The sequence below is a fragment of the Chlamydomonas reinhardtii genome, chromosome 3, assembly GCF_000002595.2.
Source record: "Chlamydomonas reinhardtii strain CC-503 cw92 mt+ chromosome 3, whole genome shotgun sequence".
NCBI classification, from domain to species: Eukaryota; Viridiplantae; Chlorophyta; class Chlorophyceae; order Chlamydomonadales; family Chlamydomonadaceae; genus Chlamydomonas; species Chlamydomonas reinhardtii.
Window position 1 is genome coordinate 1574600 of NC_057006.1, and position 27668 is coordinate 1602267.

Genomic DNA, 27668 nt, shown 5'->3' on the forward strand with positions numbered 1-27668 from the left:
CGGAAACACCCGGCCATACTGCATGCCCGTCCATATGGCATATAGACACGGCCTTGTGCAAGAGGGCAGGGCTGGGCGCTGACCTTTGCATGCGGGGCAGGGGCTGGAGCGTGGTCTGGGCATGGGCGGGGTTAGCCACCCATGCCACATCCACACCTTGACCCCTGCCACGACCCCACCCGACGGAAACAACCGGCCATACTGCATGCCCGTCCATATGGCATATAGACACGGCCTTGTGCAAGAGGGCAGGGCTGGGCGCTGACCTTTGCATGCGGGGCAGGGGCTGGAGCGTGGTCTGGGCATGGGCGGGGTTAGCCACCCATGCCACATCCACACCTTGACCCCTGCCACGACCCCACCCGACGGAAACAACCGGCCATACTGCATGCCCGTCCATATGGCATATAGACACGGCCTTGTGCAAGAGGGCAGGGCTGGGCGCTGACCTTTGCATGCGGGGCAGGGGCTGGAGCGTGGTCTGGGCATGGGCGGGGTTAGCCACCCATGCCACATCCACACCTTGACCCCTGCCACGACCCCACCCGACGGAAACACCCGGCCATACTGCATGCCCGTCCATATGGCATATAGACACGGCCTTGTGCAAGAGGGCAGGGCTGGGCGCTGACCTTTGCATGCGGGGCAGGGGCTGGAGCGTGGTCTGGGCATGGGCGGGGTTAGCCACCCATGCCACATCCACACCTTGACCCCTGCCACGACCCCACCCGACGGAAACACCCGGCCATACTGCATGCCCGTCCATATGGCATATAGACACGGCCTTGTGCAAGAGGGCAGGGCTGGGCGCTGACCTTTGCATGCGGGGCAGGGGCTGGAGCGTGGTCTGGGCATGGGCGGGGTTAGCCACCCATGCCACATCCACACCTTGACCCCTGCCACGACCCCACCCGACGGAAACACCCGGCCATACTGCATGCCCGTCCATATGGCATATAGACACGGCCTTGTGCAAGAGGGCAGGGCTGGGCGCTGACCTTTGCATGCGGGGCAGGGGCTGGAGCGTGGTCTGGGCATGGGCGGGGTTAGCCACCCATGCCACATCCACACCTTGACCCCTGCCACGACCCCACCCGACGGAAACACCCGGCCATACTGCATGCCCGTCCATATGGCATATAGACACGGCCTTGTGCAAGAGGGCAGGGCTGGGCGCTGACCTTTGCATGCGGGGCAGGGGCTGGAGCGTGGTCTGGGCATGGGCGGGGTTAGCCACCCATGCCACATCCACACCTTGACCCCTGCCACGACCCCACCCGACGGAAACAACCGGCCATACTGCATGCCCGTCCATATGGCATATAGACACGGCCTTGTGCAAGAGGGCAGGGCTGGGCGCTGACCTTTGCATGCGGGGCAGGGGCTGGAGCGTGGTCTGGGCATGGGCGGGGTTAGCCACCCATGCCACATCCACACCTTGACCCCTGCCACGACCCCACCCGACGGAAACACCCGGCCATACTGCATGCCCGTCCATATGGCATATAGACACGGCCTTGTGCAAGAGGGCAGGGCTGGGCGCTGACCTTTGCATGCGGGGCAGGGGCTGGAGCGTGGTCTGGGCATGGGCGGGGTTAGCCACCCATGCCACATCCACACCTTGACCCCTGCCACGACCCCACCCGACGGAAACACCCGGCCATACTGCATGCCCGTCCATATGGCATATAGACACGGCCTTGTGCAAGAGGGCAGGGCTGGGCGCTGACCTTTGCATGCGGGGCAGGGGCTGGAGCGTGGTCTGGGCATGGGCGGGGTTAGCCACCCATGCCACATCCACACCTTGACCCCTGCCACGACCCCACCCGACGGAAACACCCAGCCATACTGCATGCCCGTCCATATGGCATATAGACACGGCCTTGTGCAAGAGGGCAGGGCTGGGCGCTGACCTTTGCATGCGGGGCAGGGGCTGGAGCGTGGTCTGGGCATGGGCGGGGTTAGCCACCCATGCCACATCCACACCTTGACCCCTGCCACGACCCCACCCGACGGAAACACCCGGCCATACTGCATGCCCGTCCATATGGCATATAGACACGGCCTTGTGCAAGAGGGCAGGGCTGGGCGCTGACCTTTGCATGCGGGGCAGGGGCTGGAGCGTGGTCTGGGCATGGGCGGGGTTAGCCACCCATGCCACATCCACACCTTGACCCCTGCCACGACCCCACCCGACGGAAACACCCGGCCATACTGCATGCCCGTTAATATGGCATATAGACACGGCCTTGTGCAAGAGGGCAGGGCTGGGCGCTGACCTTTGCATGCGGGACAGGGGCTGGAGCGTGGTCTGCGCATGGGCGGGGTTAGCCACCCATGCCACATCCACACCTTGACCCCTGCCACGACCCCACCCGACGGAACCACCCAGCCATACTGCATGCCTGTCCATATGGCATATAGACACGGCCTTGTGCAAGAGGGCAGGGCTGGGCGCTGACCTTTGCATGCGGGACAGGGGCTGGAGCGTGGTCTGGGCATGGGCGGGGTTAGCCACCCATGCCGCATCCACACCTTGACCCCTGCCACGACCCCACCCGACGGAACCACCCAGCCATACTGCATGCCCGTCCATATGGCATATAGACACGGCCTTGTGCAAGAGGGCAGGGCTGCAGCATGGGCCAGGTGCGGGGTTCCACTGCGTCAGTGGCCACCAGGGGGAGGCCCCCTGGTGGCCACGCTGGCCACTCCTGTAGTGGACGCTGCGGGCGTGGCTACTTTGACCCCATCTGTAGTCACCATAGGCCCCTGGCATGGACGCTCCACACAGCCAGTGGCCACACCGCCCACGCCTGGAGTGCCTGCACGGGCGTTTGCCGCTGCTTCACACTCAGCTGTCGGGCGCCTCAGGGCGCCTGACAGCTCAGGTCGTCGACCGCGCCGTGAGGACGCACAGACTGGCTGTGCCACGCCCAATAAGCCAATGAAACTGGGCTATCGCTCTGTCTGAGCTATCACGGTATGCAGAACGCCCCTCGATAGTTGTTAATGAGTGCTCCTGGTACCAAAGGCCAGGTTTGACCGTGTGTGTTTTGTCGGTGATCGTTAGTTGAGTCGCGCGCGCGATGGCGCGGTGTTTCCGCAGTCGCGGCATTTAGAATGGGGGGGGCGTGGAGGGGGCGATTGGGCGAATAGGCAGGGACTTGTGCAAAGATGAGCGTCCACTGTATGCGTGGCTACAGTGTCCACAGCCATAGCAGCCCATCAGGGCCACTGCAGTTGTGGCCACCGATCGGCACGGTTAGGTGCACAGGCTGGCATTTACAGGAGCAAACCGTGTGGAAGGCCACGACAGGGCGCGTCGTGGTCGACACTATCGCCCTGGCCCTCGCGAGGGGCAGCTGAGCTTTCAGCAACCCTTCTGGCTAAGGATCGGCAACGTCCGGACTGCGTACGGTATCGCACACGAATTCTCCTCATCTCTTCAACGAGGTCACAGCGTCCCCTGGGGCATCGTGACAAAAGGTCCTCGGAGCTCCCAGGCGACAGCCGAATGCCTTCAAAGGCTCGTGCGCCTCAGTAATGTTTTGACCGACCGCCTCCCTTGCCCCGTAAGCACGACGCAGCTGCCAACCACCCGCTCATCAGGCCTTGCCGGCGCCCTGCAGCCGCCGCACTGCCACCAGCAGCTCTTCCAGCGTAGGGCCACCCGTCACGTGTCCCCCACTCGAGGGAGAAGTAGCAGCCGCCGCCGCCGGCACAGCGGCGCCCTCTGCTGCTGCTACTTTCGCACCTGCTGCTGCTGCTGCTGCTGCTGCTGCTGCTGCTGCTGCTGCTGCTGCTGGTGGTGTTGGTGTTGGTGGCGCCGTGCCGCAGCCATAGCGCGCCGTGAGCGCCCGGCCCAAGCGGGTGGTTGCCTCCTGCAGCTGCTGCGCCGCAATGGGGCTGGAGGGGTAGCGCGCGGCGTGGGCAGCACACGCGGCCTCGTACCTGCAGCATAGCAGCCAGCGGCAGCACGGCGGGTGTTGCCGTATCGGTACATGAACACGCAAACGCACACTTGCGATAACGGCACGTGGCCCCGCTCCAATGGCACCCCTACTACGATGCAAGACACGCTGATACGCAGACCCCACAGCCCGGCAACCCCAAGCAAGGGACCACATCCCTGATTCCGCACCCAGTCGCCCACGCCCTTACAGCCTTACAGCCCTAATTGCAGCCACCCAGCTGCCACGCAGCTCCCACCCGCCTGCCTCCGCCCACCTGGCTGCCAGCTGCACGTGCATGTCGCTGCCGGCGTTGGCGACCCCCTGCAGCCGCAGGCATCCCGACAGAGCCTCCAGATACTCCTCGCCTGCAGGGGGGCGGGGCACGTGCGCGTGTTTCGTGTGTCCACGTGTGCGTGCACATGCGAAAGAAACACGCGGAGACACGCGGAGGATAGCGCAAGAACAATCTGAGCACGCGCGCACATACGTGGCACAGCACGACGAACGACTCGCACGCTTACCCAGTCGCGCCGGGTCCACGTCATCAGGCAGCGCCGCGCGGCCTCCTGCCGCCGCCGCCTGCGCCGCCGCCAGCGCCGCGGCCTCCGCCAGAAGCTGGGCGCAGCGGGCACGTGTCTCGAACAGCGGGTACATGCACGCCTGCAGCCACAGCGCCTCCTATGCAGGGGCGGCGGGGGAGGGCGGGTCGGGTCGGGAGGACATGGCATCAGGTGGATGGGGAGGTAGGCGCGGTAAACAATCCAAAGGTGAGGATGTGGAGAACGGAAGTTGGGATAGGAAAAAGATGCAGCTGTGGCGCGGAATAACCGGCACAAGCTTGAGCGCGTGCAGGCGCTCAGAGTGACTAGCGTTCTTGGCTAGGGCTAAGATGCTGTTGTACACGTATGCTGTGACCAGAAGCTTAAGCGCCCTAGCAAGACTGGCGGTAGTTGGTGAGAAGTGTAACTGCATTGTACCTGCGGCGATGGCGCCAGCTGCCCCAGCGTCTCCTCAAACAGCCCCATACACTTGGCCGCCTGCGCAGGGGGACCGCAGGCGCGTGCATACACATACCGTACACAAGCAAGTGAGTAGGAGCTCAAGACCGTGTGCCGCGCCGTACCGTGTGGACCAGACCACAGATCACTGACACCCCCCAGTGTGAGCAGGGCACTCCCGGCGACGCACCTGAGCCCTGACGTCCAGCAGTACGGCCAGCGCCTGCTGCAGCCCACCGCCTCCCGCGCTGCTGCCTGCTGCGCCCGACTTCTTCTTGCCCCGCTTGGGCGACGGCTTCTGTTGTTGCAGTTGCACTTGCTGTTGCTGCTGTTGCTGTATCGCCGCCGCCGCCGACAGGATGTTTGGCTGTAGCGACTGGGATGCCAGCATCACAATGTCCGTCTGAAGTAAATGAGGCGTAACAAAAAGACATAGCTCAGCTGGATGACAGGAAGACAGTCCAACATGAGCGGGCAGCAAGGGCGTGCGGTGCCTGCGCTGCAGGCCGAGCGCGCGATCAACATGCCCCTCATCGAGACACTGCCAACATGTTTAAGTGTCCCGTAAGGCCGTAACCTCTTGGAGGGTTGCGCTCTCACCCAAAGCTGCGACAGCTCTCTAGGCAGCCGCTCCTCAGCCCGGCAGCGCGCGCACGAGCACCTGGGCGGTGCGGGGGGGGGGGGGCGCCAGGAGGGCGGGAGGTCAGGCAACGTCAGGGCAGGCGAGGCAACGGTACTACCAGCAGCACAGCAGGCTTGCTCCACAGCCTCCAAGGCGTAAACCGCAACCTCTGTCCAGGACTCGACGTGTCAACACGCCACCCGTTGCTCTTGTGCGCCGAGACACGCGACACCCTGACTGACACGCTCTTTCCTATACCAGACACACACATACACAATGCCGCAAGCGTCGCACCAAGTCGCAGTACCACTCCCGCGTGTCTCCTTCCCTTGTGCTCACGCACACGCACACGCGCCCTCACCTGAAGCGGTGGTTGCGCTCCAGCAGCGCGCGCCGCAGCGGCAGCGGCCCCAGGCCCAGCGCCCCCGCGTACGTGATGCACAGCTCGCCGCCCGCCGGAACCGGGGCGCAGCAGCGCAGAGACAGCACGCCGCCGGATACCACAGCCACTGCGGCGGCACACACACACGTGTTGGGCGGCCGCACGGCAGGGCGTGTATTGCACAAGGCTGGAGCAAGTACCCGGCCACAGAGTGGACGCAGTGCAACCAACGAGGCGGTAATAACCTACTCTCTAACCCGTCGCCGCCCCGTGCCTGAATACGGTGGAGTCATGTGCGTTGAAGCGCCAGCATGCTTGGCCCAGCCCAAACCCACCCCGCCTAGACCAGCACCGCCCCCGCCCTGCCTGGCCCCGCCCCGCCTGGCCCCGCCCCGCCCCGCCTCACCCGCATTCGGTGCACACGAGTGGTTAAACATGGCGTGCGCTGGCCACAGCCCAATGAATGCCTGCCCGCCCGGCCCCGCCCCCGCCCCGCCGCTGCTGGTGCCACTGCCGTCAGTGCTGCTACTGCCGTCGCTGCTACTGTTACTGCCACTGCTACTGCCGCCAACCTGGGGCGGCCGCTGCAGCGCCGCCAGCAATACGTCGTCGGACGGGAGTCCGGTGGCGTTGAGGCGGACCACCGCCGCCAGCTGCTGCGGCGTAAGCGGGCAGCTGGGCCGCTCCCCGCCAGTGGCGGGCGAGACAGCGGCTGCTGCTGCTGCTGCTGCGCCACTGCCGCCGCCGCGGCCAGTGCCAGTGCTGCTGCCGTCCTGGAAGCCCCATGGATCGGCCAGCTCTGCAAGGCCGATATCGGTGCACGTGTCTGAGCCGCCGCCGCCGCCACTGCGGCTGCCGCCGCCACTGCTGCTACTGCCGGCGGCGCCGCCCTTGCCTCCCGGCGCCAGTGACGGCGGCGGCGCCGCGCCACGGAACAGAGAGTCCAAGATGTGTGCCTGTGGGAGCAACACAGGTGTGCGCAAGTCAGGCGAGGGGAGCTTCAGATGTCAGTTGCACGGCCGCGACCTGTGACCCTTGGCAGCTGCAGACGTGTGCGCAAGCGCTTCCTGCCCTCCCATGGCGACACATCACATTTCACACCAGCAGGCCCACTCGCCGATACGCACAATCCCTGCTCACCTGGCGTGGCGGCCAGTCCAGCTTCAGCAGCACCTCCACCAGGGCCGCCTCGTTCACACCGCTGCTACTGCTGCCGCCACTGCTACTGCTGCCCGAGCTGCCCGGGCGGTTGGGGCCCTGGACGAGTGCAAGCGGCCTGCGAGGACGCAAGCAAGCGGTCAGGTCCCAACATGCACATGCACATGCACGCGCACATCCACACGGTGTGCACACACGACAGCAGTGAAGACCATGCACAGTGTGCATGTTGTGCGTGCGTGCATCCCGCCGGCCTTCCTCCCCGGCGTCACCCGGCTTGCCTGCAGGAGAGCAGCAGCTCCCCTGGACTGAGCGGCCGTGCCGCCACCACGCCGCGACCCTTGCCTGCAGCATATAGGCCCATGGGGGCAGCGGCACGGGTTTTGACGGGGCAGCGCGTCGCAACCAGGCCGGGTCCAACAAATTCTACACTGCCAGCCCACTGCACAGTCACAGGCGCATGTAAACTGCCCAGAGTGTCGGGGGCTCCCTTGTGTCCGACAACACACAAACCTGGGATTGATATGAGCTGCAGTGGCGGCGGCGGCGGCCCACGCGGCGGGCCCCCAGTTGCGCCCACGCTGCCGCTGCTACTGGCAGGCCCTTGTCCTGGCATCGCTGCCGCATGAAGCGCGACGCCCTGACGCGTCAAAGGAGCCGATCCCAATCTCAGAGCAGGCATCACCTCATGACTGTGCACCGCCGTCCATCCGCCGAAGGGCCGCGGCTTGCGGCCGCTGCCTGTGGTGGCGCGGCCGCCGCCGCCGCTGCTGAAGGCGCACGCCACAGCTCTATGGCAGCGCGCCGCGTCGCCGCAAGCCACGCTGGTGCTACTGCCAGGCCAAGTGAGAGCCATGGCCACGCTATAATACTACAGTTACGCCTTTTGCCTCGGCGTCGGGGAGAAGACCCCACGCGCTGCCGCTTACTGTGTCTTCTTGCCCTCGGGCTGTTTGGCACCGTCGGCACCCAAGTCGTCCTTCTGCTCCTCCTCCTCTTCCGCCTGGTCCTCTCCCTCAGCCGCCTTCGCCCCCTCGCCGAAAAGCTCCTTTTGCTGCTCCTTGGCGTCAGTCAGGCCGATGTTGGAGATCAGCCAGTTGATGGAAATCCACAATCCGAGTGCCAGCACCAGCAAGACGATGACGTGCGGCGTGAGGACAGGGTTTCTATAGATGCTATGCACCAGCAGTACAAGGAGTGACAGGAACGCAGCTCCGATTACTACGTTTAGCAGAACCCAGGTCGGGGCATTCACTCCAGACCCGAGGGCGCCAACAAAGATATCATCAAGCCAGCCCATGGGTGCTACGGCAGTATTATTTTGAAAGCAACTGAGGCAAACCGGTTGACGGCAACACTGTTGAGTTTTGCATGCATGCGGATTCAGGCGCGTCGAATTCTCTCAGTGGTTACGAGCTTATAGTTATTGATTCAAGCTTGCTCAATATATCAATAACACTGCATGGCTCTGTATGCACGTTTACGGCCGGCGAGCTTCGAGGTCCACCTTTGAGTTTTGCTAACCGGTTCAACCCTGGGCTGCGGGGCCTCGCGGGTAAGAAGAGCGTAAGAAACTACGTGCGCTCGCTTTGGCGTCTGCCATGGCAGAGCACGGCGTGCGGCGCAGAGAGCAGGGCCCAACTGCCGGTCCTCGACATGTGTGGAAGGCCGCGCACACACTCAACTACCTCGTTCTGTTCAATTCAATGCAGGGTGCGGCTGTCGGCGTTGCAGCCGCGCACCCAAGTAATGACGCCTCCGCGCCGTCGCAGCGGGTCAGCAACCCGGGCTCGGGCCGTGTCAATTGTGGAGTGACACCCAGCGCTTCAGGCCACGGCTCAGCACCAGCACCTGCGCTGCCCCAGCCAGAATCCGGGCTGCGCAATGATACGCAACGTCCTGAATCTGCCGCCAAGCCTCCTGGCGGCGGCTTCGGAGGATTGTCTGGCGATGCTGCTGCCAGCACCACTCACGCAGCGCCCAGCGCCGTTGGCGCTGCTGCCGACCCAGCAGCGGCCACACCAGCGGCAGGAGCAGCACCCGCGCCGGCCACATCCACGCCAGAAGGAACGCCCCAAACCCAGGCCCCAGCCCCAGCCCTGTCCCCGGATCTGAACCCTGCCCTGGAGCCGAGCCCGGGCACAGCTCCAAAACCATTGCCAGTGCCAGCACCAGTGCCGGACGCGGGGGCTGTGAAGGAGGTGTGGCACTGCGCCGTGTCACTGGCCTTCCTGCAGCGCTTCGCCGCCGACACCGTACGGCCGGGCTGGACCACGTACGACATCCTGCAGCGGGTGGTGCTGCCCGCCACGTCAGAGCGGAGGTGCGTGCGCAGCCGCCGGGCGCTGACTGCTGGGCACCTCCAGGTTAACCCGTTGCTGGGGTTGCGCATGGCTCACGGGATGAAAGCGCGGTGAGGAAGTCTTCGTAACAAGCACCCACACGCCCTCGCCCCCACGCGCTCGCCGACACGCGTGCCTGCCCGCCCGTGCAATGCTGCCGCAGGTGCCGGTACGTGGACACGCTGCCGGCGGCCGACAGCAGCACACTGACCTACTTTGTGAGCTATGCCTGGTCCATGCCCTTCACACTGCTGGTGGAGCTGCTGTCGCACCACCTGCACGCGGCAGACCCCAAGCAGGTGCGGGAGGAAGCAAGGGCGGGGCCGCAGGGGCACTCCCGCACCGGCCTCATCAATGCGCGCACACATGTTTTGTTCTCCTTGTGCTCTTTCACACACACACACACACGCACACACACGCTGTCGATACTCTCTCGCTCCCCACGCTGCTCGAACGTACACATCGCGCCGCGTACACAGTGCTGCATGCCATGCCGTGCCGTGCTGCCCCGCGCGCAGGTGTACTGCTGGGTGGATGTGCTGGCGATCAACCAGAACCCGGGGCGGCAGCAGGCGCGAGACCTGGAGGACCTGGAGGTGCGGTGTGTGTGTGGGGGGTGGGTGGGTGGGTGCGGTGGGTGGGTGGGTGGGTGGGGGGGTGCGGTGGTGGTGGACTGTAATCACCAGCCCAAACTAAACCAATAGGAGGGATACTGCTGGGGTGTAGCAGTTGCGATCAGGCTGTCAGGGTGTGTTGTTGTGGGCGCGGGAGGACAGCGGCATGCATGCGTGTGGGACGGAGGGTTATGCGGCCGCTTGGGCGCAGCAGGTTGGCGGCTAGCCGGTGGGCTTGATGCAGCAGGCGAGCTGCTAGTGTCCTTGCTGATTGCTGCTATACCCAGACGACATGACCAGCGTGACGTACATGATTCCTGCCGCTCACCCGCCACCCCCCGGCCGCCTGTGCAGGAGGCGGTGCGGTTGGCGGCGGGCACCCTGGTCTGCCTGGACCCCGGCTGTGTTCCCTTCACGCGCATCTGGTGCCTCTTCGAGTGGTGGACCACACTGCGGGTGAGTGACTCGGGGCCCTGTTTCCCGGTAGTGTGCGTGTGTGGGCGTGCCTCGGGTCTGTGCGCCTCCAGCTTCTGAAGCCAGAACTGATGACCCGCCTAGATGGCCAAACGGACAATGACGGGGCGAATGCTCCAGCTACTCACGGCCCGGAGACGACCCAAGTCTGTACGGACCTCATGGCGCTCCCGCCCATCACGGCATCACCCGCCCCCTGGGCCCCCCGGCCTGGCTACGCCTTCACTTCTTTAATGATCATGAATGTAACCCCCCCCCCCCCCACACACACACACACACATACCCAGATGCGCGGGCTGCGGCACCTGGTGTTCCTCGCCGAGCCCGACACGCGGCGGCGGCTGGCAGATATGTACCAGGTGTGCGGTGTGTGCGGTGCGGGGGCTGTTGCGATGTGCGGGGACGGGTGCGGGGACTGGTGCGGGGCGGGGTGGTGATGTGCGCGGGCCGGTGCGGGGGCCGGTGCGGGGGCCGGTGCGGTGCGGCTGGCGGCTGTTGTCGTGGAACGGGAGCGTGACAACAAGGCACAGCAGGACGCAATAGTGACGCATGACGCCGCCTTGACGCATTCGTAAGCACTTCGCCCGATGTGAAGTACGTGTTGATGTTGCGCGGCGCGCAGGGCATCGACATTCGCAAGGCTCAGGCGACAGTGGCGGCGGATCGCGACCGGATCCTGGACACCATCGGGGAGCAGTTGGATCTGGTCAACGCCCAACTGAAGCTGTTATTTCTGTTGGAACCGTACGACACAGCCACTGCCGCGCTGGCGGCGCTGCCACCGGGTCGGCTGCTGGCGGTAGATGGCGTAGGGGACTGGTGCCGAACCGCCATTGACAACTGGTTGGCGTTGAGCGAGGGTGACGACGGGTACAGGTGAGAGACAGTGTGTTTTGCATTTTCTTGAAGCCTTCGGTTGTGCACTAGATACAGCAATGCTGTGAAGGGCCCTCGAGATGCTGCCGCCTGCACGCATGTGCGTGTGCTCGTGTGCTCATAGGGCGCTGTTGCTGGTGGGCCCGGCGGGCTGCGGCAAGAGCCACGCAGCCGCAGCCGCCCTGGCTGCTGCACTAGCGGCCGAGGAAGAGCAGGAGCAGCAACAACACCCCCAGCAGCCACAGCCACCGCCGCAGTCACAGCCTGCAAAGCTAGGGCCTGAACAACAGCCGCAGTACACGTCTTCTGGCCGCAAGGGGCGGCGGCGGCCGGTGGCTGCACACTTCTGCCGCGCGGGGGACGGAGCCAGCCAGGACGCGGGGGCAGCGCTGCGCAGTCTGGCGTTTCAGCTGGCGTGCGGGTCGGCACACGGATCCAAGAGTGGCGTGGGCCTCGGGCCCTACCTGCGGACCAAGTACCTGGGTGGGTAGAATGACTGCTACTGCCGGGCTGCCACGTACCGTACGCACGTGCCCCTTACGCCATGCACTTGACTAATGCCATACCGCATCACACGTGCCGTAGGGAGCACTAGCAGCACCTGTGCATCCTAGTAACACCCATCCATCCGTTTATCACGGCCGCCATTCCTTTTCCCCGTGCCTCACCAACCCGCTGCCATCTTGCCGCTCCCGTACAGCCCTGAGCCGAGATGCCATCTCCAGCCTGCAAGCGGCAGGTGGCGGCAGCGCAGGCTCCGGCACCTCGTCCGTGGAGGCGACCTTCAATCTGCTACTGGCGCACCCACTGGCGGCGCTGTGGCCGCCGCCACCAGACGAGGACGCGCCGCCGCCGCCGCGGTGGCTGATGGCGCAGCAGGAGGCGGCGGTGGGTTGCCTGGGAGCTGCGCCTGCCTGCCTGCCTTCCTGGTGACTGAGGCCTGCTGCGGATTCGAGGGGTGTAGGGGTTGTTGTCTGTTAGCGCGCTTGCTACTGTCTCACTGGCTCGGAGAACTCATCCAGGCGATGCTGACGCTGTCGCCACCTCGCCTAGCGTTCCTCGCCCTCCCCTCCCTCCCTCCCCTCCACACACATGCACGCACACACACATTCTCCCTTGTGCTGTCTCCCACACACGCACATCAGGCCGCTTCCGCGCCGCACGAGGTGTTACTCCTGGTGGACGGGGTGGATGAGGCTGAGGCGCCCAGTGGCCAGATGCACCACAACCGGTAGGCAGGGCAGAGGGCAGGGCAGGGCAGGGGCAGGGGCAGGGGCAGGGGCAGGGGCAGGGGCAGGGGCAGGGGCAGGGGCAGGGGCAGGGGCAGGGCAGGGCAGGGCAGGGCAGGGCAGGGCAGGGCAGGGCAGGGCAGGGCAGGGCAGGGCAGGGCAGGGCAGGGCAGGGCAGGGCAGGGCAGGGCAGGGCAGGGCAGGGCAGGCCTTCGGGGGATGGAATGGAGGGCCGCTAGCTGCGCCTGTGACACGCTGTGACACTACGCCGCTCCCCTGACGATTGATGCCTGGCACCCTCGCTGCCCGCCCTGTCAGGTTGCTCCTGACCCTCCGCAACCTGGCGCCTCAGCTGCCGCCGCGCGTGCGGCTGCTCATCACCACACGACCCCAGCCCCACCACATCACTCGCAGCCTGGTGTACGCCTTGAAACCGCGGGTGGCGCTGGCGCCCGGCAGTAGCAGCAGCAGTGGCGCCGCCACCGGCAGTAGCAGCAGCGTGCCTAATGGCGCTGGTTGCCCCAACCACCTCCTCGCAGCTCTACACCGCCTGCTGCGCCCGCCACCGCTCTCGCCCCTGCCACTGGCGCCGACAGCCTCCCCTCCTTCTGTGGCTGCCGCTGCAACCCCCTCTCCGCCTCCCTCTGCAGCTGCACCTGCGCCCTCTCCCGCCACCTGGCAGCAGCTCGCCGCGGCCTACGCCGCCATCTTCTCTCGCGCTCTGGCCGCGCTGCCGCCTGCGTCGCGTGCGGGTGTGTGCGGCCTGCTGCAGCTGCTGCTGGCCTCGCCCGAGCCGCCCGCCCTCAGCGCGGTGGAGGGGCTGGGCCTGACGCCGCACCTGGCCAGCCTGCCCGGCGGCTGCCACACTGCGGCAGCAGCAACTCACGACGGCGATGGCGGCGGTGGTGTGGAGGGGGCTGCTGGAGAGGGGGCTGGGGAGGGGGCCGGGGAGGGGGCTGCTGGAGAGGCGGCAGCGCTGTTCAGCACGGCGCGCGGTTACCGCCTGACGGTGATGCACCGGTGCGCACATGTGTGCGTGTGCGTGTGTGCGCGTGTGCGTGTGCGTGTGCGTGTGCGTGTGTGCGTGTGATTGTGCGTGTGCATATGTAGTTATGGTTGGCTGGTATGTCCTGTATAATGCTGGGTGCTGCGTGTTGGAGTAGGAGGAGGAGGAGGGAGGCAACCACTGGGCATTGGTCACTGCGTGGTGGTGAGGGGGCAGGAGGGGCGCCCGAGCCCCTGTGCTACGGCGGTGAGCGCCTGAGGCGACGAGCTGCCACCCACGTGTCCCCGCATGTGTCGCAAAGGTCCCTCCTGGACTGGCTTCGAGGCGACATCGCCGCCGCCAGCGCTGACCCAGGCGCAGCCACTGCTGCTTCTGACGCCGCCGGCACTGCCGCCGCTTCCGCCGACGACCCCGCCGCCGCCTCCATGGTGCTGGCGGCGGCGGGGCTTCGCCTGGACGTGGGTCAGGGGCACCGGCGGCTGGCGGAGTGGGTGTGTGGCGACCTGCGGGGAGCACGCCGAGCGCAGGTGAGCGATCCAGTGTGGAGTGCGTATGTGCGTGTGTGGGTTTGCGGATTGTGTGCGCGCAGCAGTGTAGTGCGTGTGTGCTTACGTACGGGGCTTCGTATCCAAGTTGCCGCCTCACGGGACCACGTGGTTTCTCTTTCTCGCTTGCCGATGTCGTACAGGTGTACAGCCTGCGGTACGGCATCTACCACCTGACATCAGCCGTGGAGGCGGACATGCGCCGCCACCGGCAGCCGCTGCCATACAGCAACAGCGGTGGCGGCGGCGGCAGTGCTGACAGCAGCAGCGGCAGCGGCGATGGCGGCGGCGCCAAGCCGGATCCGGACCTGGTACGGCAGCTGGACGAGGTATTGTTGGATCTTGGATTCTGGCGGCAGGTGTACGGCAGCCGCCAGGGCGCGGGCGTGCTGCGCGACCTGTTGTCGCTGCCGGGGCTGGGCCTTACGACGGCGTCCACGGACGTGGTGCGTGCGCGCGTGGGTGGGTGGGTGTATGGGTGGGTGGGTGCGAGGGGGTAATGGTATGGAATCACTCGTGTCATCTCACTCGTGCGTGTGTCACCTGGGGCCAGGGGTTGTTCGGGAACAGAGGGAGGCAGGTTGTCTTGATAGTTGGCTTACCAGGGATGCGCGTGTTTGTGAGGGGCGGCAAGAATATTGTGGATGTGGCCGATGTGCACATGGCGGTGTGCCTGTTGCTGACGTGTGTCGTGGTAATGTCATTGATCCAGATTCGGTGGATTCAGCGCGATCACCTGGCGCTGGAGCGGAATCCGGATCTGATTCTGAACCTCGCCTTTGAGACGCCGTTTCCCTCGGCCACTCGCGCCGTGGCCGCCGCTGTGGCTGCTGCGATGGCGGCCGAGAACATAGCGCCGCCAGGCGGCGGCGGCGGCGGCGGCGGCGGCGGCGGGGCACTGCCGGCGAGTGCTTCTGCGACAGCCGCAGCAGGGCCGGCGGCAGCAACAGCAGGGGCGGCCAAAGCGGCGGGTGGAGCCGACTGGAGGGCCTTTACTTCTGCGGCAGCAACCAAGGCCGCAATCGACACCGCGGCGGCCTTCGCCGATGCAGCCGCGGCAGCCGCAGCTGCCACAGCTGCAGCAGCCGCAGCCGCAGCTCCGGCCTCCGGCTCTGCAGAAGCTGCTTCTGCTGCTGTTTGTACAGTAACCAGCGGCAGTAGCAGTGCAGCAGCGCCGGCAGTAGCAGATGCACCAGGTAGTGCGCTGCCGGCATCGCCGCTGCCGCCGCCGCCGCCGGTGTGGCCCAGCCCCTCCTGGCCGTGTGCGGTGGCGGCGCCCGTGTACCCGGCCTGGCCGGCTGCTCTGGCGGTGGTGACGGGTGGGGCGGGCGGTGTGTTCGGAGTGGACTTCTCGCCCGACGGCGCCACACTGGCCACTGTCAGCAACAAGGGCGTGGTGAGTGCGTGCCGTACGTGGCCCGTACCGCATGTGCCCGTACGCGGCATCTATTGGCGTGTTTGGATTGCAGGGGAGGGGGCTGTGGCCCCGACCACCAAAACGCGCACACATGCACGTTCCGTTTCCTTCACCAGGCGCATGCGCGCGCGCACACATATGAACACACACACACACACACACACACACACACACACACACACACACACACACACACACACACACACACACACACACACACACACACACACACACACACACACACACACACACAGGCCGTAACTCGGCATCGCATACACTCTTCTGCGCGTATTGTTTCTCGTGTGCTCTTGAACACACACAGGTGCTAATTCACGACACACAGTCCGGCGAGCGCGTGTTGCGCATGACGGGCCACGTGGACTACATCCGGGGGGTGTCGTACCTGCAAGTGCCCGCCGCCGCCAACGCTACTGCCACCATAACAAGTGGCATTAACAGCAGTAGCAGCAGCAGTGGCAGTATGGCGCTGCAGACGTGCCTGGTGACGTGCGGTGTGGACCGCACCGTGCGGGTGTGGGACGCCATGACGGGTGGGTGAGCGGGTCGGGAAGGCAGCTGTCGGGCTGAGTCGCCGGCCACGGAGCAAACAGACGCAGCCCCTTGCACTCGTGCCGTGCCCTGCCCTGCCTCGAGCCCACACCCGCAATCCCGCACCACGCCCGCGCACGCCCGCACACACACCCATGTCCACAGGGCAGCAGGTGGAGACGCTGCGGGTACATGAGCGGCCCGTGGCCTTTGTGGCGGTGGCGGCGGCGGGCGCGGGCGCACACGCCGACGCCCCGGAGTGGGCCGGCTACTTCGCCACTGGAGACGATTCGGGAGCGGTGAGACGCTGGTACGGCTTCTTTAGGTGCCGCGCTTACTTGCGCGGTGTCTGCTGCCTGATGGCTGGCTGGGTCTTGATGCACGTCGCCTTTAGGTAGCCCGCACTTATTACTCACGCTTATTACTGGAGTCTGACGCTACCGCACCTTATACGCCTGCATAAACGTTAGTGTCACCGTGCCCCATCACAGGTTTGCATCTGGCGCGCTGTCGCATCAAGCCCAGCACCAGCAGCTGAAGCAGTGGTGGGTGGGGCGCCTGGTGGTGGCGGCGGCGCCCCTGCTGCAGCAGCGCCTCCACACATCACGCCGCTCCACACCTCCTGCTGCCACGATGCCGCAGTGTTCGGCGGCTGTTTCTTCCTGCAGCAACACCAGCAGCAGCAGCAGCAGCAGTTGCCCCTGCCGTCCGTAGGGCCGCTGCCGCAGCAGCAGCAGTTGCCCCTGCCGTCCGTAGGGCCGCGGCCGCCGCCGCCGCAGCAGCAGCAGCTCATGCTCGCCACGGGCGGCAAAGACGGCTGCGTGCGAGTTTGGGACGTCGCTACGGGTGCACAGGTGTGGACAGTAGGGGTTATGCGGACGTGCTCAAAGTGCCAGCGTTTTAGCACTCAACATACATTGGAAAGTGGGTTCGACCCCTAAACCTCCCATCCCTTTCCCCTCGCATGCCCGCGCCCGCAGGTTGCACAGCTGGTGCAGCCGTCAGAGCCACCGCCGCCGGCAGACGGCGTCACAGACGCCGCCGCGATCGCCGCAGCCGCCGCACAACGCCAAGCCACATCCAGCAGCCTGCCCCTGTCCATGGCCAAGTGCGTTGCCGCCACTGCTGACGGAGCCCAGCTGCTGGTGGGGCTTCACGGCGGTGCGGTGGCGCACTGGCGGCGCGGCGGCGGCCCTGCTGCTGGCGACGCCGGCGTGGGTGCGGGCGGCGAGGTCAGTGGCAGCAGCAGCGAGGCCGCAGGACTGGGCCAGGGGCATGTAGGAGCAGGGGCAGGGGCAGGGGCAGGGGCAGCTGAGCCGGTGGCGGTGGCGGGGAATGGAGAGGCCGCGGGCCACACCGGCGCCGGCGGCTGGCGGCTGCTGCGTGTGATGCATGGCCACACGGAGAGCGTGACGTCCGTGGCTGTGTCAAGGGACGGCCGGACCGCTTTCAGTACCGCATGCGACAAGACGGTAGGTGCGGCGAGGACTGACGTATGGGTGCGGATTGCAGGTGCCCCATCCATATCCTGCACTCCATCTCTCCTCCGCTAGCTCACTCACTCGGGCCGTACCAGCGCACGCCGGCACGTACGCCGAAGCACTTGCGCCGCCCCGCATGCGCCCCTCCCTTACGCTCTGCATCACGCACACACGCACACGCATCCACGCCCTGTCCTTTTCCCCGTGCGTCACACCTGCCGCCGCCTCCGCATGCAGGTGCGTGTGTGGGACCTGTCTGGCGGCGACGGCGGCCAGCAGCTGTCGCGGCTGGGCGGCCACTCCGACTACGTCTGGCGCTGCGTGCTCTCACCGGATGGGCGCAAGCTGGCGTCAGCGTCCGCGGACGGCTCGGTGCGTGGGCCGGGGCGAGGTGGTGGCTTTGATGGGGACAGAACAAATCGATGGATGCTATAGCAGAGTAGTCCTGTGCTGCTGTAAGATCAGTGGGGCAGCAACCCCGTGCGCGCGCGCCTTGCCCGGCGTCCCCGTGCATCACCAGTCAATTACGTACGTAGCCAAAGAAACGATGCAATGTTAAGCCCTTGATTGCCGCAACACATCGCCGCTCTCCCCTTGTGCTGTATCAGGTTCGCATCTGGGACGCCGGCATCGCCGCCTCCGCAGCATCCGCGCCGCAGCAGCACGACGACGCCGTGATGCAGCTGGCAGTGGCCCCCACCAATGCCTATATTGTCACCGCCTCCAGCGACAAAACCGTGGGCGTGTGGAGCCTGCCGGTGCCGCCCGCCACCCCGCCCCCGGCGGCAGAGGTGGAGCAGCCGCAGGCGGCGCCGGAGGCGGGTGCAGCAGCGCCGGCGGCGGCGGCCGCCGCTACGGCGGCTGGCGGCGACTGCACACTGGCAGCGCCGGTGGCGGCGGCCCCCGTGGTGCCGTACGGGCAGATGATGACAGTGCGAGGGCACACGGGCACGGTGTCGTGTGTGGCGGTGGCACCCTCGGACGAGGTCACGGTGGCGACTGGCTCGTACGACAAAACGGTGAGTCGAAGGTGTGGATAGTCGAATTGGGACTTTCGTGATGGGACAGCTAGTTGACTCCGCTTCCATGGGACGGTGGGGACCCAGTGCGTAAGACACAGTGCGATACCAGGAGGCTGATGACAGGGACGTTGCGGGGGCGGAGTCACCCCGTTACACGCCACGTGTCATTGTGGATTCGCTGTCGTCGGATCGTGTGCGAGTTCTACCGTTGCCCAATCCCGTCGCCCAGACCCACCACCTCCACTGACACCCATTATCCAAATGCAGATCCGTGTTTTCAGATTGGACAAGACGCACATACCCGAGCTGGAGCTGACGCACACGGGCCACACCGGCTTCGTGACGGGTGTCGGGTTTGACACGTGGGGCACGCGGCTGGCATCTACCGGTAATGATGGGGCGCTGGTAAGCGTGAGCTGCGTAAGCGTGAGCTGACGTTGCTGGTTGCTGGAGTTGCTCTGGGTTCTGGACACATGGCTTCTATGTGGGCGGTGGGGTTTTGGGGGCGGCAGGGAGGGCCCAGTGCGCTGGAGGCAACCAGCCAGACCGGCACGCTGTGATCAGCAGCAAGAACGACCATGGAACATAAACAATCGCCGCGGTCACTGACCCGCTGCCCTGCCTTGCGCCGGCTGAATTCACAGGCGGTGTGGGACGTGGAGGCATGGCAGCAGCACTACTGGGAGGCGCTCTCTGCCGTGCAGGAAGAAGGCGGTGGCGAGGGTGGTGAGGCTGCCGCAGCCAGTGGGGGCGCGGTGGCGGCGGCGGCCAAGGCACTGCAGCAGTCATCACCGGACTGGATGAGTCCCATGAAGGCAAGTGTGCGGTACGTTGATTTGGGCGTTACGTTTGTCCGGTCGTGCTTCAGTCAGCCGCGTGCGTGGCACGTCCGTGGGTGTGTTTGGGGGCACGCGAATGGAATTACGTCTGTGTGTGTATCGTATGTCTGTGTGTGTTTATCAAGCTCCGACTGCTACCCAACCCATCCTCTACTCCCTCACTCACAAGCTGCGCATTCGCCTGCGCTCTACCCCGACTCGCCTGACATCGCCCCCACATGCGTGCGCCCCATCCATCATTGTGTGACACACACACACACACACACACACACACACATACACACATGCTTGCGGGCTTCGTTTTGTTATTTTTAACACATGCTTGCCTGCATGCAGGTGGAGAGGGCGCCGGCGGTGAGCACCAGCTGGCACCTGGCCTGGTCGCCCACCAGTTACTTCGTGGCGGTGGCGCACGGCAGTAACACCATTGGGGTGAGTGCCGTGTGTTCCTCGGGGCTCAACTTTATCAGCCCGTTGATTCCTTCATTTGCCATATCCCTTGGCACCATTGGGGTGAGTGACTCAATGAATGAGTGAGTGAATTCCATAAAGGCCGCCGCGGGCACATGCAAGCAAGACGACGGCAGCGCTGCCAGGGAGAGCTAGGATCAACAGGATGAAGCCTGGTGGCGGCCTGTGCGCGGGCCAGACTCACGCAAGGTCCCAAAGGCGCGATTCCTTGCCCTGGGCCTTGGTAGGGGCTGGACACGCCTTTACGGTATGTCCTGGTTTGGATCTGAAGCGTAGAGCCCCAAAATGAGTGCACGCTGTCTGCGTTAGATGAATTCCTGCGGTCCTTCGCAGTGTTCCTGTCACGTGCGCATGCAGCTGGCAGCGTTACTACCGGTAGCGTGACAACCCATGCATATCGTATTGCTGTTGCACAGTGGTTTAGCTCAGTAAATACGTCTCTTTATGCGCAAAGGCACACGTTTGGGGCTCGGGAGCTGCACAGAGCACGCACTCTACAGAGATTTCAGTCTTCCGTATGTATCGGATGTGATCCTCTCACCGCCTCCTCTCCATCCGTGACAACAGAATTCCCTGTATCGCTCACCTTCGACCAAAGCCCGGCCTCGCCGCACGCCCCAGACCTGGCTTTGAGACTGAAACCGAGCCTGACAAACGGCTGACCATTCCACACCTAGTCCCCTTGGATGACTAACAACGCACTCTCCTGCTGCACGCTTCGCCCACACCCCACCCACCGACAGGTCTACTCTGGCATTCAGGACCGCTCCGAACCCCCCGACTCCCTGCTTCTGGTCGGCTACCGGCCTCACGATGCCGACGGCCAGGAGCTGACCAACGGCCACTGCTACGGCGTGGGCTGGGCGCCGCACGGCAACTGGCTGGCGGGCGGCTACAGCGGCCACCTCGGTGGGGTGGCGCGCGTGTGGGACATCACGCAGGGCACAATGGTAGGCGTGGGCGTGCGAATGTAAGCATGTGGGTGGTTACGCAGGCATAGGTGTGCAAGCATACGACCTCATTTGACGCGGAATGTCGAGGCGCGCGTACGACGCTAGGCCTCGCCTGCGACTTATATGCGTGCCTGCATGCGGCTTTGACACCAGCCGTGCTGTTCCTTGCTGTTCTATTTGTGGCACCCTGCCAACAACAGCACCTCGTGTGGCGGCTGCCGCGGCCGCTGCTGCCGTGCCTCTTCTGCCAACAGGTTGCGGAGATCCCGGCGCACGAGAAGGACGTGTGGGCGGTGGCCTTCGACCCGCATGACTCCCACCTGCTGGCCACATGCAGCTACGACGGCGCCGCCGGTGAGGACGCCCGGGCAGGTCGTTGACTTGGCGCATATGCTATTAGAAGTAACCTCCGTGCGACCCCGCCCGCTGCCCACCTCGCGTAAGTAACCTGATGATGGCGCAAGGTGGCCTAGTGCTGGTTGACAAAGGGTATTGTCTGATGCAAAGCAAACATGATGCCCCCGCGCTGTGCTGCTGTGCGTAACCGCGCCCCGCAACACAGCCATCTGGAGGCTAAATGACCTCCGGGTGCCGCCGCGGCGAGTGGCTGCGCTGCGTGGCGGCGGCCCGCATCTGCGCAGCCTCGCGTTCGTTACCCGACCGTGGCAGCCGTGCTGGAGTGGGGCTGTGGCTGCTGCTGGTGATGGGATCGGGGCGGGCGCTGCGGCTGCAGCGGCGGTGTCTGCTGCAGCCCCAGGACTGGGGTCAGAGGAGGGACTGGCAGATGACGTGGCTGGTGTGAGTGCGGGCAGGGACACTGCGGGCGCAGCAGTCGCTGAAGCTGCGGGCGGTGGCGGTGGTGGTCACAGCGGCGGCGCCAGCGGCGGCCCCAGCGCCGGCGGCGATGCGGGCAGGATGCGGCGGTGGCTGTTGACGGCGGGCCGAGATGCGACGGTGCGTGTGTGGGACGTGGATGAAGCGATGCGCAGCGGTGAGAGCGCCTACATGTGCCCCTGGGCCCTGGCCACGGATCGATAGCACCGGGAGGAGCGCGAGGACGAGCGCAGGGTGAGGGCTGGGGCGCCTGTGAATCGGCGAATGAAAGGGCGCTTCATAGCGTTCATCACGTATTGCAAGAGGGGCTAGCGCGGCGCCAGGGGTTACTGGGGCGGGCCAGGCGCAAAGCAAAACGGGGCGGATCCGGACTGCTGAGAAGAAGGGACTGCCGATGCAACTGTGAACATTTCAGTTGAATCTTTAGAGCATTGGTTAGGGTATCGCCTTGATACATGGATCTACCTGAGGTGTGCGTGCAGCCTTCGGGCGAAACGCAGACCGACGAAACCCGTGGTCGGCCTGGGTTCGGACCTGTTGCTTGGGCCCCCGAGCGCAATACGTGCATCAATAAGTATACACTCATTCTACCTGTTGCCTTCACACCGGTGCTCGGGGGCGTCGCCCATTTTTTCTTCATCATGGCATTCTCGCGCATGAGCCCGTAGCACAAACAATCTGATAATTGTTAAGTATGTACTTGCTCTGTCTCTACATAGACAACGAAGCAGCCAGCAACTCCTACTTATCAACGCGCTGTTCCTTGCTACTATACCCAGCAGCCTTCAAGGCGGCCTACTTGTCTACCGCCTGCATAACGCATCCTAGATTGATGTTTCACCACTCTGGAGCTCATTGACGCGGCAGACAGCCTGCGAACGGGTTCACAGCTCAGGTAACCCAATCGGCATGAGGGCGGGCCTAGCGCGCGTTGACCATCCTGTGATTTGCCGATATACTGACCGGCCTTGTCAATGTAATAAGTCCGATGCTAGTCTCAACCAAGCTACGGGGCGCGCAACCGGGTTAATGGTTGCCTGTCTAGCACCCTCTAATCATTTTGCCTCGCCACTCGCCCTAAAGGGCACACAAACAGAAGCTGGAAAAGGTTCTTGCGAGTCAGAGAGTCGCGGCCCACAGAGCTTCAGTCTGACTCGTGGAAGCCAACGTCGCGTCGGTCTTCGCGACGCCTGGGTGCTGATACTGCGCACAAATCTAGTATGTAAGTCCACGACCATGCGTTGGGATTCTTACGGGAGCCACCGTGCCACTTGTCCTTGTTCGGGCAATCATGAACAGCCATCGCCCGGGCGGTTGCCAAACGGGTCTTCTGAAGTTTCACACTTTAATGGCAACGAGTGTATGGCATTTCGGCAGCCTTTCTCCTGTCCAGCGCCCTATGTGGCTCCTGCGGCGTTGCCACGCGTGCCCACACTTTGCGAGCACATCATGCCGCCGCCGCTTCAGCTGGCTCCGACGGGTTTTGGCGCCAGAACCCACGACCACAACCACTTTCTTACAAATTGTGACCGTCATACCCTGCACATGTTACATTTTTCCACAGGGCTGACGCAGGAGATGTCCCAGGGGCGGACCTCCGCACGGCTGTGTGGCGGGCGCTGCGGGAAGTGGAAGCGCTCAAGGTGGAGAACGAGCATCTGCGCCAGAGCCTAGGCGGCGCCATGGGTGAGATTGGCATGCCGCATTGTAGAATGTAGAACTGTAGGCGAGTGAGTTTCTCTGCATGGCTCCACATTACTTCCAGTGGCGCGGTGGCGCGGCCTAGTTGTGCAGCCGTGGCCTGACGTGGCAACATGCCAAGCTCGTCCTGCGTGCGTAACCGAATGCTGACCATCATCCTTATGGTCTGATCGCAGACACCACGGATCTGGGTGCTGTACCAGTGTCTGGGGCCGAGCATAACTGCACCAATGATGGCCACCAGGGAGACGAACACGAGCAGCATCAGCCGCAGCACCCTCGGAGTTATGCCGCCAGCACCACCTGCGGCGGCCGACCGCGGTTCAGCACTGTGGGCGGCATAGCAAGCGGCTGCCAATCCCCCTTCATGTCGCCGCATTCACAGCGCCCCACCTCCAGCGGTGTCACACGCGGCTACTCGCGGCTGTCCTCAACCAGTGGCGGCGCCCGCAGCCCCTTGCCATCGGCCCGCTGCCTCAGCTCGGGCTGCACCCCCTCGGTCGGCGGCTGCCCCCCCCTCAGCGAGTTGCCCGAGCTGCTCGTCGAGGAGGCGGCGGCGGAGGTGGCGGCGGCGGCGGCAGCGGCCGGGACCCTGGGATCCCTGGCGGCCTTCCGCCGCAGCACCTTCCGCCGCCGCAGCACCGCCGCAGGCACCAGCAGCGGCGGCGGCGGCAGCGGCTTGGGCTCCCGCGGCGGCTCACGGCGCAACTCTTCGCGCCGAATCATCCCACTCCCGCCCTTCATCGATGGCCTTTCTGAACACACCGCGGCGCAGCGGCAGCAGGTGCTCTACGAAGTAGCCTCGCCCTTCTCCTCCTACGCCGCCGCCGCGGCTGTGGACGAGTCCGATGACGAGTCTGCCGGCGCCGAGGGCGCTGCGTCTCCGACGCCCTTCAGCCAGGACGTCGACGTGGCGGCCGTGGTGAATGAGGCCGCCGGTGTGGCCCGGCGCCTGCAAATGGGCAGCCGCCGCTGGCTGCTGGGTGCCAGCTCCGGGGCCATATCTTCCTTCAGCCGCGCGCCGTCCGCCGCTAGCCTGGCGGGCATGAACCTGACGTCGCTGAGCCGGACCACCTCGGCAGCGGACCTGGTGGCAGCGGCGGCACCGGTGTTCGCAGCCTACAGCTGTGTGGATAGCGAGCTGGTCGGGACCGAGGAGCAGCGGGCCGAGGCTACGCAGGCTACGGCAGCGACGGCGGCGGCGCAGTTCGGTGCCGGTGCCGGTGCCGTTGGCGGCGGCTTCCTTGAGGGCGACGAGGCTTGCTGTGCCAGTCCTTACTACGGCTCCGAGGCCGAGGAGGATGAGCAGGAGGCGTACGGCTGGTTGTACAGCAGCGAGGACGAGGATGAGGCCTGGAGCCGCCGCACCAGCCGCGCCGCCGCGGCCGGCGGCAAGAAGGGCGCAGGCGACAGCAAGGCCAACCGCAGCAGCAGCGGCGGCGGTGGCGGCCGCAGCGGCTGGTTCGGTCGCTGGCTCAGCGCCATGGGGGTCGGCGGCATGCCCAGGGCTTCTGCTCACGTTTCCGGGGGGCCCAATGCCGCATCCCCATCGCCGCCGCCGTCAGATACGCTGGCGTTTGAGCCAGCTGCCATGAGCGGCGAAGGCCGGGCTGCTTGCGTCGCGGCGCCGATGCCCGCGGCTGCAGACGCCGGTGCCGTGGCGTTTGTGGAGATGCTGCCGTGCCACGGCGTCAGCCAATTGCAAGGGACGCTCCGCCCGCCCAATGGCTCCCGTGCCGGTCAGCAGCCACAGCAGGCAGCAGCCGAGTGCGCAGCGGCAGCCGCTGAGGGTGTGGAGGCCGCTGAGGTCGGTCAGCTTGAAAATGACGCGAGTCGCTCGCTGGCCCGGAGTCGTTTCAGCTGGCGCCGCTAGAGCTGCTGTGCCGACAGCTGCACGTTGTCCTGTCTGAGCTGCGCAAACGCATGCCCTCTGTAGCAACCAAACAGATGTGTGGTGTAGCCAAGCATCGCCAGCACACATCTGCTGGCGCTCGCTCGCTGCAGGGCACCCGCACCCATCCCTCCTAGCATGGGCCCAGTACAGGCATCTTGCATCCCACGCCGATCCGTCATGCGGCGTGTGCGGCTGCTCCCCCCGTGTGTAACAAGCACATGCACTCGTCACCTTGATATGAAGTGACCTTAGACTGCATAAATTGCATGGCATATGCCGTGTTTGGCTTTGTCTCCCAACACGACGGCGTTTCGGCAGGTTGGTGCGTCTTTTGCGGCTGATTGGGCTCGTGGCCCATGCATGCTGGCGTCATCCAACCCTTAGTAAGGACGTTCTTACTCCATTCTGATCATGCAGTATTACGGTTCCGCGAATCCATTCATCTTGCGGCTGCTTCGCTCCTCACTCGCTTTTACGGTACCAATGTTTGTGACATGGCACAAGTTGGTGGCTCAACATCTGCGGGAATGGATATGTCATATGTGGCTTGGCCAGGTGCATCGCCGCGGGCATCAGAGCCGTTGTGCACGCGGGTTGTTGATCAAGGCATGTGTTTACGGCCTGATGAATGGGGGCACCACAAGTCCACGTACCCACTTCTTGTGTTCATTACTCAGCACGGCAAACTGTGCCCGACAGCAGGGCTGTTCTTCTTTTAAACTGTTCATCACTGACCCGGAAGAACATTGCGCTCGAGGCCATGCAAATGTGGCCTGTGTGGTCTTATACATGACGCGGCACTGCTTGCCCCGGTGCGCATGGGCGCTTTATTCTATGCAGCGAGAGAGTGAGAAAGAAGATATGAGAGCGCAGTAGAGGGAGACTTCGTGGTTCAGGTGAAGTGTGTGTGCGTGTGTTGCGAGTCGTGCTGATGCACCAGGGGCATCAGGTAGAAATCTTGCGTTGTGCGGTAGCAGCGTCGCTTTTGGGCAGCGACCATTAATTTATTCCGAATGCTCCTAATATCGGGTTGTGTTAGTGACCTCGCGAGAGTGCTTGCCGGGTCTGGCCGGCCGGCTGGGCAGTCCCTTGGGCAGTCGTGTCGGGTGATATCGTGTGTGCGGCACGGTGCAACTACCTAGGCCCCCGGGGCGTGACGGGGCGTGTCGCTAGAAGCCTGTGCCCGTGTGCCGGTGTTACTGATGATGGTTTGCCATCCTCTGCATGGCGGGCTGCATGGGCCTTGCCTAGGGTTGGTAGCACTCAACCGCGACCTGGCTCGCTGGTTGAGTTGCCGACAGCGCAAGCTAACAGAATGACTATCACTCTCTGTCAACTCATATCCAACCCACGAGCCTTGCATGCCTCTGCCCCTTGCTCCGCCGCCTCTCTTAAACGGGAGCATGACGTGCCCCGTAAGTCTGCGTCAGTCTGCCTAGGCCCCGAAGAAAAAATAGTATAATGGGGGTTCTAGGACAGCTCCGATTAACCCCCAATTAACTCGTGTACGGCACCCCCAACCCCCTGAGCCGTACAGGAGGTAGCTTGGCAGTCGGCAGCTGCGCGAGTGTGAGCAGGTAGTTGTACGGCGACCCGGCTCGAAAGCTACCTGACTGTAGTGACGCACACGGGCAGTTGGCGCTAGTCGGCAGGCGCGCGAGCGGGAGCTGGCAGTTGAGCGTGCACGCGTGTGGGAAGCTGCGCCTGAGCACGGTGTAGCACGGCAGAGGCTGACGGTCGGCGCGGTGCGCGAGTGGGAGTGCATAGCCGTGCGCGCGCCGTTGGGGAAGCTGCGTGTGTGAGCTGCGTGTAAACTCAGAGAGACACATGGGGCTGACTCGGTTTCCATGAGCTGCCTCTGGGCGCACACGGGGTTCTTTAGTGGGATCGGATGGGACAGATGGGATGTGTGTTTTAGCTCGCTTGCTGCACGCCGCCGAGCATTCCGTTGTCACTATTTTCCTTTTCATGACACTTTCCTGCTGCCACCCTATGCCTGCACTGCCCCCATCGTTTGTAGGTGAGACTACGGACATTGGCCGGGACTAATGGAAATTAGGCGTGCCCCGGTAAACGTTGTAGGTAGCGCGCTTCGGCGTGGAGCATGGACGCATACAGGTGCATCTCGGTGTCAGCGCGTTCGCCGCGCGGCCGAGTGGGGGGTTCCAGGCTTTTGCGGGTAAGTATGGCTACAACGACTGACGGCGCGACCGCTTGTCGGTCGACGGGTAACGTATCGGTACATGGTAACGCGGAGCGTTGGGCCGGGCTTCTCCCAGCTTTGTTTGTTTTCGTTAACACACGC

The 27668-nt window shown here is 64.7% G+C and overlaps 3 protein-coding genes across 3 annotated transcripts; 2 read left to right on the forward strand and 1 right to left on the reverse strand.

Annotated features, from left to right (window-relative positions):
- Positions 1–3273: 3273 nt before the first annotated feature.
- On the reverse strand, positions 3274–8422 carry CHLRE_03g152500v5 (uncharacterized protein). The gene is made up of 11 exons (XM_043060537.1): positions 7630–8422; positions 7398–7461; positions 7099–7234; positions 6365–6914; positions 5938–6085; positions 5555–5615; positions 5145–5357; positions 4934–4993; positions 4478–4634; positions 4231–4321; positions 3274–3954 (listed from the first exon to the last, which is right to left on the reverse strand). The coding sequence occupies exons 1-11, from the start codon at positions 7970–7972 to the stop codon at positions 3609–3611; spliced, it is 2169 nt and encodes a 722-aa protein (XP_042925666.1). The 5' UTR covers positions 7973–8422; the 3' UTR covers positions 3274–3608.
- A 120-nt stretch (positions 8423–8542) lies between these two features.
- Positions 8543–22494, forward strand: CHLRE_03g152550v5 (uncharacterized protein). Its single transcript, XM_043060538.1, has 27 exons — positions 8543–8671; positions 8829–9187; positions 9280–9439; positions 9622–9757; positions 9977–10054; positions 10427–10528; positions 10834–10905; positions 11169–11422; positions 11547–11905; positions 12123–12310; positions 12568–12653; positions 12970–13671; positions 13959–14184; positions 14346–14648; positions 14915–15598; positions 15942–16170; positions 16334–16467; positions 16660–17022; positions 17149–17640; positions 17887–18021; positions 18258–18668; positions 18939–19076; positions 19316–19486; positions 19847–19942; positions 20725–20931; positions 21189–21288; positions 21497–22494. The coding sequence occupies exons 2-27, from the start codon at positions 9001–9003 to the stop codon at positions 21970–21972; spliced, it is 6489 nt and encodes a 2162-aa protein (XP_042925667.1). The 5' UTR covers positions 8543–8671; positions 8829–9000; the 3' UTR covers positions 21973–22494.
- Positions 22495–22542: 48 nt separating this feature from the next.
- Positions 22543–26711, forward strand: CHLRE_03g152600v5 (uncharacterized protein). The gene is made up of 4 exons (XM_043060539.1): positions 22543–22663; positions 22852–22990; positions 23333–23454; positions 23646–26711. The coding sequence occupies exons 3-4, from the start codon at positions 23451–23453 to the stop codon at positions 25340–25342; spliced, it is 1701 nt and encodes a 566-aa protein (XP_042925668.1). The 5' UTR covers positions 22543–22663; positions 22852–22990; positions 23333–23450; the 3' UTR covers positions 25343–26711.
- The last annotated feature ends 957 nt before the right edge of the window (positions 26712–27668 follow it).

Coding starts and splice junctions, on each gene's coding strand:
- CHLRE_03g152500v5 (XM_043060537.1), bottom strand. CDS start 7,972: ATGGCTCTCACTTGGCCTGGCAGTAGCACCAGCGTGGCTTGCGGCGAC. Junction 5,358..5,554: donor GAGAGCTGTCGCAGCTTTGG/GTGAGAGCGCAA, acceptor CATTTACTTCAG/ACGGACATTGTGATGCTGGC. Junction 4,994..5,144: donor TGCTGGACGTCAGGGCTCAG/GTGCGTCGCCGG, acceptor CCCCCTGCGCAG/GCGGCCAAGTGTATGGGGCT.
- CHLRE_03g152550v5 (XM_043060538.1), top strand. CDS start 9,001: ATGATACGCAACGTCCTGAATCTGCCGCCAAGCCTCCTGGCGGCGGCT. Junction 16,171..16,333: donor GGTGTGGGACGCCATGACGG/GTGGGTGAGCGG, acceptor CCATGTCCACAG/GGCAGCAGGTGGAGACGCTG. Junction 19,077..19,315: donor CCGGTAATGATGGGGCGCTG/GTAAGCGTGAGC, acceptor CTGAATTCACAG/GCGGTGTGGGACGTGGAGGC.